Consider the following 12580-nt stretch of genomic DNA (forward strand, 5'->3'; position numbering starts at 1 on the left):
AGGAGACAGGTAAGCTCTGGTAAGAAACCTGGCAGCTATGCCAAGAGGACCAGTTTTTCTGAGCTCAGGAGCAAGGCTCCAGGCAATATCTCACAGGTTGGGAAGCAAATGCACTCACACAGATGCTGTCTTAGTGAACACAAGCTTAGCTCACCGTACTTCTCCTTCTACCCAAGCTGGTGGGCTGGCCAAGAACAAGCCTATGCTTACTATGCTTGCTTAAGAAGAATAAATCTCCTTTTGCTGTTTGTACTATGTCTTGAAGTACTAAAGAAAATAAAAATATGCTCCTTGAATGCTCTGACATTATAAGTGATAGAGTCAAGGACTCTTCTTCTGTGCTTAGTGCCTACAACTATGTAGGGCTGCAATCTCGATGGGCAAATAGATTTGCACAAAAATGTTTAACATTTCCTTATGGAGCTTGTTTGGAATTTCCCATTCCAGAGGGGGGGAAAATAAAATAAGAAAAATCAAAATGAATATTTTGATTTTCTGTCTCAATTCAGAAGGAAAATACACAGTAAAATACTGGAATTTCTCAAGGGAAATCCCAAACTCAAAGCTGCCTTAAGAAAGAGAGGAATGGCTAGGAGAAACCCCAAACACTTTTGATAACTAGAAATACCAGCAAATTGGCTTCCTTTGCATAAGGTTACCTACCTTGGCTGATAGTGTAGATAAGGGAAAATACCATACTAATGTCCCTTGAGGATACACTTCCCTTCTCTGTATCCTTGAGGATATGCTCCTGACAGCCGCCCCAAATTCCTGGAGTACCTAAACCCAGCCACGAAAGGTTTTTCCATAGGCAGAGTGACTGCTTCAGAACCAAACCCATCTCCATGCCCCAGCCTCACCCCAATCCTGTACGTGTTGGTAACGTACAATGAGTTTGTCTCTCTATGTTCTTAAGCTACCTTCTCTTCCATAAACCCCTTGATTGCCTGGGTTTTATCTGCAAAAATGTATGTATTTTCCTTCATAACTAAACATAAAGCACAGCAGCTGATGTATGGTCGTGAACCACACCAAAAGGTCTCCCCTTCCCCATTGCAGCAGTGAGCGCAGGGTCAAGTGGAGCTCAATCCAAGCAATTTTTCCCCCCTTCTGTACTTAAGCAAAACTAGCTGCTCATAAATATAACCAAATTGGGAGAAAACATCCTGGGGCAAACTGAAAGCTCATTACAGGTCCGGTGCTGGAAATGTTTTTGTTAGGTTCCCATTAAAGCACAATGTGCATTTTGGGAGGTTGGCTACAGGCAGCCTGTTCTCTCCCCACCCCTCTGGCTCCTTGCAGAGGTGCCAGCCTGTCGAAGGCTGTACCGCTATGTGCTAATATCTCCTCCCAGAGAGGTCTGACGGGTGGTTCATTAGCTTAAGCACTAATCCATGCTGCCTTATACTTAATTTGTATGGGGACCTGCTCTGCAAGAAAGCTACTTTCCATGCTCTTTCCTCTGAATGGTTAATCCACCTGCTCAGTGCCCAGCTTGGCCCACTTCCGTGAGGAACAACTCCCTTCATTGTAAGATAAGACATTCATGGCTTAATGCCTCCATTAAGCTTGCCTTCTTTATTCAAATCTTCCTGCAGGAGCTTAGAAAGGCAGCTGCCTTCCTGTTTTCAGTGCCAGTTCAGACAAGGAGCAGGCACACAGTTATCTGAATATTCTGTCCTTAATGAATAGGAGTGAAGATGTAATCCTCTGCAGAGCATCCCTTCTCTTACCTATTAGCATGCGGTGGGTGGAAAGTCTTCTGCAGCCTTTTGTTCAGCTCACGTTCGCTAGTGTCTGTGCAGTTATTTGTTATCAACTGCTGTCTGCCTTCAGCAAGGTCAAATCTGCATTTGGCTTTGCTCTGGCTCTACTGGTATGTCAGCAGCAGTGCAAGAATTTAGCATAGAGGTAACTTCTAGCTCCTTTGCAGCTCCCTTGGAAAGCTGGAAGGGTTATAAATGTCGTGCTGTGTGAATTTTAAGGTACGTGTCAATCCATGATGAAATCTTTCCAAGACTTCTTAGCCCTCCAGCTTCACTTCACCCCAAGAAGTCATCTCCAAACCTTTAAGACTTTTGCCATATGTTCTGCCATGTTGGCCCAGTTCAGAGGCCCAACAGCATCATACCTCATTTATACCAAGCATCAAGTGACTTACCCCTCACTCCCAAGCTTGGAAATGCTGCCTACCCATCAACTTGGCTTGAAGAAAAGCATCTTACACGTTGTTACGGAAGTCATGAACGTTCATTTTGAAAAGAGGCCTCTTCTGCAGCTACAGACAACCCCTTGAGAGAGGATTATCTGTTTTTCAGAAGTACCCTGAGGTCTAGCAGATAAGGTGCCTGACTGAAGAAGGCACGACAGAGGGCAAATGCTATCAAGCTGCTCTTCTCCTGGGGCCTGGAAGGTGGAGGGGTTAAGGCCTGATAAGGAATCTCTCCTCTTGGAGAACATCAGATTAAATCTGACCTACAAGCAGAAGGTGCTCCTATCTAATTGCTTGTACAAAGCAAAATTGGTCCCCAGCTACTCCCTTCCCCGCTGATTTAACTTGCAGCTTTTCTTATGTTCTTGTAAGGGAAGCAAAAGCCTGAACAAAAACTGAGCAAGCTTTAAACTTAGAAGCATTATTTATGAGGAAACCCCATGGAAAGTTAACCAGGGGATACAGCTATGGGAAAATGGCATCCATTTAATAAGAAAAAGCTTTTTTTGATAAATAAAAGTAAAGGGATATGGGGCATGGGAACACAGAAGCAGTTAGTAATGAAAAACAAGGGAAGCATTAACAAGATATTTTTAACAGTGAGACCAATGAGCCAATGGGATAGCTGGCCAAGGGATGTGGTAAGTCCAATATAATTTGGCACCTTTAAATCAAGCCTGGATGTCTTTCTAAAGGACTTGTAATATCTTAGCCATAGGCTATAAGGCTACATGTAAAAGCTACTGGCTTGTTTCTGAGTGAGGGATGAAGCATCCTACACCCTGCTGGACTTGGCATTGATTCATTTGTTTATGGGCAGTGTTGGACGTGCCATGTCTAACCAGCCCCTTCCCACACCACATCCATTCAAGGGGATGCTTGAGCTGGCTCTGCCAAAAAGAACTACCTCTCCTGAATTAAGTAGTACATTTTCAGCTGCAATCATCTCATTATTTGCAAGCAGAAGTTTCATAGACTTCTTATAGTTTTTATTGTTTTCCCATGGAAAGAACAAAAAGCTTCAGTGGTCTTTTCCCCTCATCTAAGCCTTGGTAGCTATTTTTCCTTTAATTTGAGCAGGGCTTATATCAGTTGGAGTTATACTTGTGCTTACTTGGCTTGAGGCGAACAGGACTAATCCTGCTTAAAACCGAACTAAGTGTGTTACACTACACAGTGTAATGGAATGGATTAAAATTTTACTTCATATTAAACATTAACTTTTCTTGTTCAGACAAGCTCCGTGAGGCTGGAGCAATGGTACTAATCTGCCTTTGACAGCACTAAAATTTCTTTGAGAATAAGCAAATTATGCACTTGTGCAGCAGACAGGTCCTTTTGAAACAATGGTGCTCATGGGAGATCTGGCTCCCTTCCTCCTTTGGATAAAAAAAGGGTTTCTTTTATTTTAGATTTTATTACATTTTCTATAGTTCCTTATTAAACCAGCACAGTTCTTCCCGTTCCATTCCTCATGTTTCTCCAGGGGAAAAATCAGCCTAGCATGAATTAAACGCTCCTTTAGTTAATTTATATCTCAGGCTGACCTTAGCTAGCATGCACTCACACCACACACCTGGAAATGGAGATGTCAAAGCACGGCTGGAAAGCCAAGTTTTCACACCAGTTTCTGTACAAGCTAAGTGATGGCTTTGTTTCATTTTGGCCATTTTTCGGATGGGAAAAAAAGTCCCATTATTTCAAGCTTTGCTATAGTTTGAATCACTTCAAAGACTTCTGGAGCAGGCTGAATTCCCCTCAGCTCCCGTTTCTCCCATCTGTAGATGTGTGTGTACACACATATTTTGGTGTTTTGGTGGTTCTTTTCCTCACCTTTCTGCTGACACGTGGAAACACTAAAAGGTGTTTTCCTTAAAGAATAGCCCATTGTTCCCGCTGGTTATGAACCCTGAGCGTGAACTGAGATCAAACCCTGGAGAGTTCATGCCTTCAATCACTGCAGGTGCTGCTGCCTTTGCCACCAGCAGTGAATGAGCTGGCAGCCTCACACTTCACATGTCCCAAAACACGGGAGAGTCACCTGATGAGAGATAAACCAGCAAAAAACAAAGACCCGAGACGGTTGTTTTCTGGATTAAAGACAAAAAGTAAATGCCACGCAAGGCTGTGCCACTATATATTAAAAGCAGCGTTGCCTGCGAGCTACAGCCGCGGTAGCAGTCGGCGGCTCTAGAGCAAGGCAGGAACTGGCAGAACAAGACTTTCTAAGGAAAGCTAAGGAGAGCTTCCCGGTGACTTCGCTCCCTTCTAGCTACAGATAGGATGGGGCGGGGACTCATCACAACCAGTCTGATCACTACTACCCAAACACATACATAGGTGTAGTCTGTGCCCCGAGGAAATTATAACTCAAGACAAGCTAACGCAGGCACTCCTGCGCCGGCTGGTGCCAGTGGGGGTGGCGTGCAAAGGTGATAATTGAAAGTTGTTGGGGTTTGGGGTTTGTTTGTGTGTTCTTTCACCCCCCCTCCCCTCCGCTGAGTCAACAGGAGGTTGTTTTCTACCTCCTGCTTTCCTCTGTGAAGGTGGCAGCTTCTGTTTGACCTCGATGGAGGTTGGTAAGACAAGCAGTTGGCCACTGGAGTTGTGCCAACTTGTGACCATCACTTGGCACCGAGGGAACAAGGGTGGGAAAGTCTGGAGGAGACGGGCAGCAGCTCGTGTCTGTGGGCAGGTAGATGGACCATGTTTAGAGAAGCCGGGAGGCAAGTGATTCACTTCATTCATAAAACCTGAACCTCTGATCTGGTCTCTAGAAGTAAACACAAGGTAGGAATCACTTGCCTTTTGGGAGGAGAATGGTGGATGAAGGCAGAGGGTGTGTCAAGAGAAAGGGGAGGAATGCAGCTGACATGGGGTGATGGCTCCAAGGGTGGCTGTGCTGCACCCCAACCATGGACGTGGCCTTGACATCAGCCCTCTGGTGCTGCAGGACCCCAACCCAAGACATCCTCTGGCTCCAGGACTGAATGCTAGTTATCATTACAGCCAGGTGGATGAAAACTTTGGACACCAAAAACAAGGCAGGCTTGGAGCAGAAGAAAAACAGGTCTCTGCTTGCGGGACGAACCTCCTCCCTCCCCCTTCCTTGACTGAGACCTTCATATCCAAAAACCATTGAGCAGAAGTACAACAGCTCCAGTCTCTGAAGGCTGCCAAGCATTCTTGCTGAGTGAAGCTGTTTAGGTACACTGAAACACTGCCGAACCTGGGGCTTGCGTAAACCTTTCTTACCCTGGAACAAAAGACCTGCTCCCATGGCAGTCAGGTGCACACACGAATCCCTGCCTGTGAAAACACGCTGAACCGGTCTCTGTGCAAAAAAAAGACAGGTTTGACCAGAACATCCCCTTGTACAGAAAGGATCTGCCAGCCAGGCCCGAGCATCAAAGGAAGACGGGTGCTCCACAGCCTCCGATTAGCATCGCATGAGCAGAGCCCAGAGTTTGCAGCACTAAAGGCCACAACCAGCATCCAGCAACCAGCAAGACACTTTGTTTGCATATGAGTTTGCTCATCCATCTCCTTCACTGGGGTAGCTGCAGAGAGCTGCAGCGTGCAGAGCAGCATGTAAACCTCCATCCCCAAAGTCTCCCGGCCCTTCAGCGTCCCTGCTGATGCATGTTTGTGTGAAGAACCAAACATCACAGCCGTGCAAGGTGCAAGCTTCAGCTGCATACACAGACAACGCTCAGGCACCACCTACAGAAGTGGTTGCTTGGTATCCTAGTGCTCGTATGGGTTTGGGTTTGGTTTCTTTTCCATTTCACCTGTTTCTCTTTCACTTCCTTCCTGCCTTGCAGGAAGCGATGGCAATAGATACACTCTGTCACCATCCTCACGGCTTGTGGACCTCTGCTCCTTTGGCTTTCACTTCTCTATGAAGCTACATTAAAATGATCATTTAATATCAGTGCTCACTCTTCCTGTAGCACCAAAACATGTATCCCGTGCCTGGCTAACACAGAAAGACTTCTGTGGACCATGTCACCGTGTATTGCCTTCTTCCATCCATGCCTCAAGAAATAATCACTCCCTTTTATTTCCCAAGCAGTCACCAGGGGTGAGCCCTGGCAAAGCTGCACCCCTCTGGGCACAGGCTGCAGCGCAAAGCTATCCTTACCCTCCCAGCATGAGCGTGCAGATGAGACTGGACAGCACCGGGACGTCAGACAGGAAGCAGAGGAGGAAACACCATTGCTCAGCCAGAAATAGGACTTGGCACTGGTGATACACAGCCCCACACTGTACTGTTTCTTTAGATTTATCTTCTACAGATTTATCCATGGCCTTTTCTCCCTCTCCCCAACCTGACCCACACATCCTGAGTGAGGTCCCATGATTTGCCATCCGCACAGCCACTGGCTGTGCCCTGGCTCTTATCGCCTCCGGTACCATTTGCCCTCTGACACTTCTCCAAGCCCTCCTCTTTCACCCAGACATCTGTATTCCTGTTTTCTTCCAAGTAGCTGGGGGTTAAGGTGCAAGCAAACATTTTTCTCAACCCAGCACTTGCTGCATCTGAGCCAGCCTCGCACGTGAAGGGGTCCATGAGGCTCCTCCCTTCATGAGTGTTTCCTCCTCCCGCCATACACCTGGACAGCAGATTTTGAAGATAATCATGGAATCATAGAACAGGGTTATAGAATCAACTTGGTTGGAAAACAACTTTAAGCTCATCCAGTTCAACCATTACCCCAGCACTGCCAAGGCCACCACTAACCCATGGCACTGATGGCCTTGTCTACACTTGTGAACACTGGTGACTTCAGCCCTGCCCTGGGCACCCTGTTCCAATGCCTGGGCACCCTTTGGGGAAGGAATCGTTCCTACTATCCAATCTAAACTTCCCCTGGTGCAACCTCAGGTTGTTTCCTCTTGTCCCATTACTTGTTCCTTGGCAGCAGAGACCAGCCACCTCCTGGCTCCGTCCCCTTTCAGGTAGCTGTAGAGAGCAATAAGGTCCCTGCTGAGCCTTCTCTTCTCCAGATTAAACAGGGGATTAAGAGTCTGTCCCCACAGCCATTGCCCTGAAGCTAAAGCCTCACCTCTATAACACACGCAACCCCTAAACACTTCCAAATCACATGCAGCACCATGAAAAATCCCTTTGCATTTAGGACAGGTGCAGGTCTACAAAGTTCTTCCATGTGTAACAAAACATTGCTAGTAATTAGGATAATAATAGCGAGTGCGAGCTGAGTTCTGCTTCCTTCATTTCCACCTGCTATTTATTTGCAGTTTGATGTGGTATTTGCTTCCTGTCACGCATTCTTGCAAATGACTTCTGTGCCACCTTATCTCGCTGATGTGGTGCATCCAAGGAGTGGCCGAAACGCAGCTCTGGCCATGTGTCACCACCGAGAAGCTGCTTTTTGTCTGCAGGAGGAAGAAAGAAAGGACTTAAAAAATCAAGGCTGCCTCCTAACTGTGTGCGGTGCACACGTGTGGATCTCAGCACATGTTGTTGTGGGCTTCTTTTATTTCCCCTCTTTTCCCCCTTCCACCCACATCTTTGCAAACCAGCGAGCTGCAAGTTTGCTGTTCAGCTGCAAAGTGCCTGTTTTTCATGGAAGAAGTGTTTGTGCAGAGCATAGCTGTGAGTTCAGTTAGGCAGGGGCTGGCCAGGACACCCGGCAGCTGGGCTGTGGCTCTTCAGATTCTGTTTTATTTCAGTAATATTTCTTGAAAGCTTATAATATTGCTAATGAAAAAGGGATGCCCTCAATAAAAAGGGATTTGCTCAAAGACGGCATAGCCAAGAGCAGTCCAACGCAAAGCCACAAGCGTTCCCATCCTTCCTCTCCAGTAGGGTGATTTGGAGAGAACTCCATCAAAAGTGGCATTGGGTATTTTACCCAGATGTCCTCATATTATCCCAGACTGGTTTGTGTTGGAAGGGACCTTAAAGCTCATCCAGCCCCAACCCCTGCCACGGGCAGGGACACCTTCCACTAGAGCAGCTTGCTCCAAGCCCCTGTGTCCAACCTGGCCTTGAACACTGCCAGGGATGGGGCAGCCACAGCTTCTCTGGGCACCCTGTGCCAGTGCCTCAGCACCCTCACAGGAAGAGCTCCTGCCTAAGAGCTCATCTCAGTCTCCCCTCTGGCAGGTTAAAGCCATTCCCCTTGGCCTGTCCCTACAGGCCCTTGTCCAAAGCCCCTCTCCAGGTTTCCTGGAGCCTGCTCTAAGGTCTCCCCTTAAGGAGACTTCTCCAGGCTGAACAAGCCCAGCTCTCTGCCGGTCATGCATCATCAAATCCCAAAGGGTCACCCCCAATCATCCCGCTGGGGAACGGCCCTAATTCCTTTAACTGGGGAAGGTCAACCCAAAGGCAGAACACAACTCCCACTGGGATGTTTAGTTGTGTTATGAGCTTTTATTTAAAAAGCACATTTATACAGCAATAATTTCGCAGATACAAACTTCAATTTTGTATTCTACAAAAGTCTTTGAATATTCTTCTCTTTACAAAATGGAACATTACAAAAATACAGACAATTTAATATGAATTTTTTTATACAAATGTCTCTAATTGTAGTTATTTTCATTAAAATATTACTACCACAGAACTACAATATTTTAGTCGACTATAAAAAAATTAATTCAAATGCTTTTTTAAGCAGCAAAATGTAAATAACACAGGTCAGGACACAGTTTATAGTCATAGTGGATATATCTAAAATTGTTTCAGAAATAATATTTTACATAGTTAATTTTTAAGGTTTTATACATTATTTATATAATATTTATATATAAAAAAAAATCATAGCTTGCTATAGTTGAAATGATAGGACGGATTCTGTGAGAAGGATGTGCAAATGGCCGTTCTGCATGCTTTGCGGGATCCCTTTGCAAACACGCTTTGTGAAAGGGCTGCAAACCGAGAGCCCGTGGCTTCTGGGCAAGAAAAATAAACTTCAAAATTGGGGAAAAGAAGAAGGAATCGCGTTCCATACAGGCACGACTGATTCACCACCGGGGTCACCGAGCGCAGCACAGGACCTGGTACCTGCTTGGCGCATGCCGGGGTGCCCAAGGAAGGAGGAGGAGGATGAGGAAGGAGGGATGCACAAACCAACTGACACCCAGGCTGGGACGTGCCGCCCAGCAGCCCGTCCCGAAACCGCAGAATCAAAGTTACCCCAGGACTCAGCCCCGAGGGTGTAGTGCGAATGCGTCTTCAGCAGAGCCGCTGCTACCCACTTGCCAGCTCGTGTGGGCACACAAAATCTGCTGGGATTTGAGGGAGGGATGACTGGGGATGCTCTTTTCATGAAGGGCCATTTGTGGGTGCTGCACAGGCCCAAGGGCTCAGGCAGGATGAACCCTCATGAGTGAATAAGAGGAAGAAATGTGGCTTCTCTACACAGAGTTATTCAGTCTCACTGCATGTCTCAGGACTGCTCGTTAAACGTAGTGTGAACAGAGACCCTTGGACTGGGCAAGCTTCTTCTAAACTAAGTCACAGTATGGAATAGAGGAGGCAAAAATATACTAGTATCAAAAGAAGAGAAAAAAAAGCAACTCTTACAAACCAATCCCAGATCTTTACTCAGTGCTGTTTCTCGCATGTAGTGCTACACAATTTACTTGTGAGTTGTTTTTTTCCTCGCAGGCATTGGAAATCTTCATAGTATAAAAAATACCCCTAAGATGGCCAGCTTTCCAAAAATCCCTTGGCGTTCATTAGGCTATGAACAATTTGGCGTTCACTACAACATGAACACTCAAACCAATTGCACATCCAGAACTCCGGCACCTCTCTTTGTTCAGCTTTTGTGGTTTGTGTGTTTTTATTCCTTTCCCATTGTCGCTTTGACTTAGTTGACCACCAACCCCTTTCAATCCAAATGTTGCAAGTTGTGAAGACCACAGAGTAAGACTTTACTGGTCGGGCAAGAAAGTCTCTCCCTACATTCTACTGTCTGATGAGATTTGAGAGCAGCAGGTAGTTGCTGTCAGCAGTCATTTTTTTTTTTGCAAAAAAAAAAAACAAAAAAAAGAAAAAAAATAAAATAAAATACAACACCCATCCAATTTCTCAAAGGTCTACACCATGTTGTGATGGTTATTCCGTTCAATGATGTCCACAGGTGAAAGGATCTCCTTCCGGATGGGTGGTGGAGGCAGGCAAGTCTTTGTCTTGGGCTTGAAGAGATCTGAGACGTAAAAGACCTATAGGGATAAAAGGAAAAAGCAAATTCAGTCACATTGGGGGATACTTAATTACAGAAGATATTCACATCTTTAAGCTGCAAAACCAGCACTACTTGTGCTATTGAAGGTCTGTCCGTAACACTGATAGCAGTGAAATCTCAGCGCCTGCTACCACCATAATAAGGAAGAAGACTCAGACCTTACAAAACACAGCCTAAAACCATTACAGCACAATTTCATTTCTCATTGTGTAATCACCAAGTGAAATGCCCAAACCTCTGGCTGAATGGGTTGAAAAGCCAGGAAACAGATACATGGCCCCACGCTCCAATAAAATAACAAAGGTCTCCAAAGGGCTGGCCTGACTCATTGGTGAGTGGCTGTAGGGATGGAGTTGTCATGAAACAACTCATTCAGCCAGAAATCAGGTAGGCAATTAAGAGCTTTCAAATCAAAGCTGTCCGAAAAGTTATCAGCAGTGAGTCAGTGGTGAGTGATGCTCTCCTCATGCCCCACCAAGGTACTGGTATAGAGCCAGGGTCTGATCCTGAGACTAAAACCTAAGGAAAAGAGGAACTATTCCTGACTAGTTCTTCCTAAATATCCCATGATGTAACCCCTCACCCGGATGTGAAAAAGTCAGTACTTGGCAATTCGGGAGGTAGCAACACAATAAGAAACAAACTGCTGGGAGGAAACTTCCACATCCTCCTTGGCAGCCGCTGCACAAAGCTTATCAGTCCTCCAGGACTGGGACGCTTTCTCCCTTGCCAAACTTCAGCCCCTCACCAGAGGGGAAAAGAGTCAGACATCACGGATCCTCTGCATGGAGCAAGAAGTGGTGAGGAGTCATCACTTCATTAGCTGGCACTAAAGCCCCGAACTTTGGTCCTGCTGCTGAATGCCAGCCCTAATTTCCCAGCGCATCTCAGACATCCTCAAGCACCAATAGTCTGGACCAAGCTGTGGGCTGGCTGAGCCGAAGCCCCAGGAGGAGCAGCACGTGGTTGTAGGAATTAGCAGTACACTTGAGTTTTCTCCCACAATACTTGGATACAAGATAAATCAGGTTAAAAAACCAACAAACCAAGTCCATGGTGCTCAAAAGGAATAATATCAGCTGAAAGCATCCAGGCTGGATAATGCAGCAAAGGAGGAGCAAAGGTTTTCCCCATCTGCATCTCCACATATTCTAAATGCCCGCAGCCCAGCCCAGCAGGTCAAGTCGTCCTTGGAAACAACTTTTGCAAGTCCCTATCAGCACAGGCAGATAAGGAGCTGAGCTGAACACAGCGAACCTGCTGTAAGTGGCAATTTACTCCTACAATTATAACCGGGGATGCAGGAAACTGAGCTGTTGTTGCTTGGCTTTTATTGCTTCATGGAAAAGCAGGGAAGGAGCTGACATATAAACCCTCTCTTTTTTTCCATGTATATGCCGGTGTCTAGCTGCCTAGTTGTATAACAGAGCCACTGAAGCTGTTTACAGAGCAACCAAGTGGCAGCATTGGTACCTTTGGTTAAGTAACAGGATTCAGCCGATCCCACCAAAGATCACAAGTTGGAGTCTGGCCCTTTGCTGCAGCATTGCAGTGTAAAAGCATCTTGTTTTGCTCTGGCAATGATTTTCTTTTGGTTGTTAATAACTGTAAAACCCCTGCTCGGCTCACTTGGCGTGTTTCTGGTGCCATCCCACTCGCTTGTCCACCTCAGGGAGCTGGATTCAATCAAAAAGATGTCCAATTTCTGCCCCGAGATAGCCATGACAAATCAATTTATGGGAGAAGACTGCAGAGCACAAGAAGCATATGGGGATTACACCGAATCTGGTCCCTATTTTGGACAGGAATGAGTTATGGCGGAGTGTCATCCTGCATAGTTCAGCTTTTACTGTGCTGCTCACTGCTTTTCAGGGTTTAATGCAGGGGTTGGGTAAGAGTTTTCATTTCTCTTTAAACTGTATTTCACTTTAACATGGCTGGAGGTTATACAAACACTTAAAGGAATCATGAAACGTGATCTTTGGGGGTTAAACAGTGTGTTAAATCCTCCTAATGCTTGAACTGTTTAACGCAAAAAAGGACTAATAAACGTGCAGTTTTTCACTTGGATTAGCTCCATTTCCTGTAGAAGGTGCTCTCCACCCATAAAGAAAACTTGACAGCAGAACACTGAGTGTGTATTGTA

The 12580-nt window shown here is 46.0% G+C and overlaps 1 protein-coding gene across 1 annotated transcript in view; it reads right to left on the reverse strand.

The window, feature by feature from the left end:
- Positions 1–10229: 10229 nt before the first annotated feature.
- The window catches only part of PLPP3 (phospholipid phosphatase 3), a 43852-nt gene continuing 41501 nt past the window's right edge, over positions 10230–12580 (reverse strand). Inside the window, exon 6 of the mRNA XM_057409267.1 lies at positions 10230–10411. Coding sequence (XP_057265250.1) covers positions 10286–10411 — 126 coding nt within the window. The 3' untranslated portion in view covers positions 10230–10285. The remainder of the gene's footprint in view (positions 10412–12580) is intronic.

This window comes from Pezoporus wallicus, unplaced genomic scaffold (genome assembly GCF_028554395.1).
Source record: "Pezoporus wallicus isolate ANWC-B61680 ecotype Strahan unplaced genomic scaffold, APGP_CSIRO_Pwel_v1 contig_8108, whole genome shotgun sequence".
Taxonomy (NCBI): domain Eukaryota; kingdom Metazoa; phylum Chordata; class Aves; order Psittaciformes; family Psittacidae; genus Pezoporus; species Pezoporus wallicus.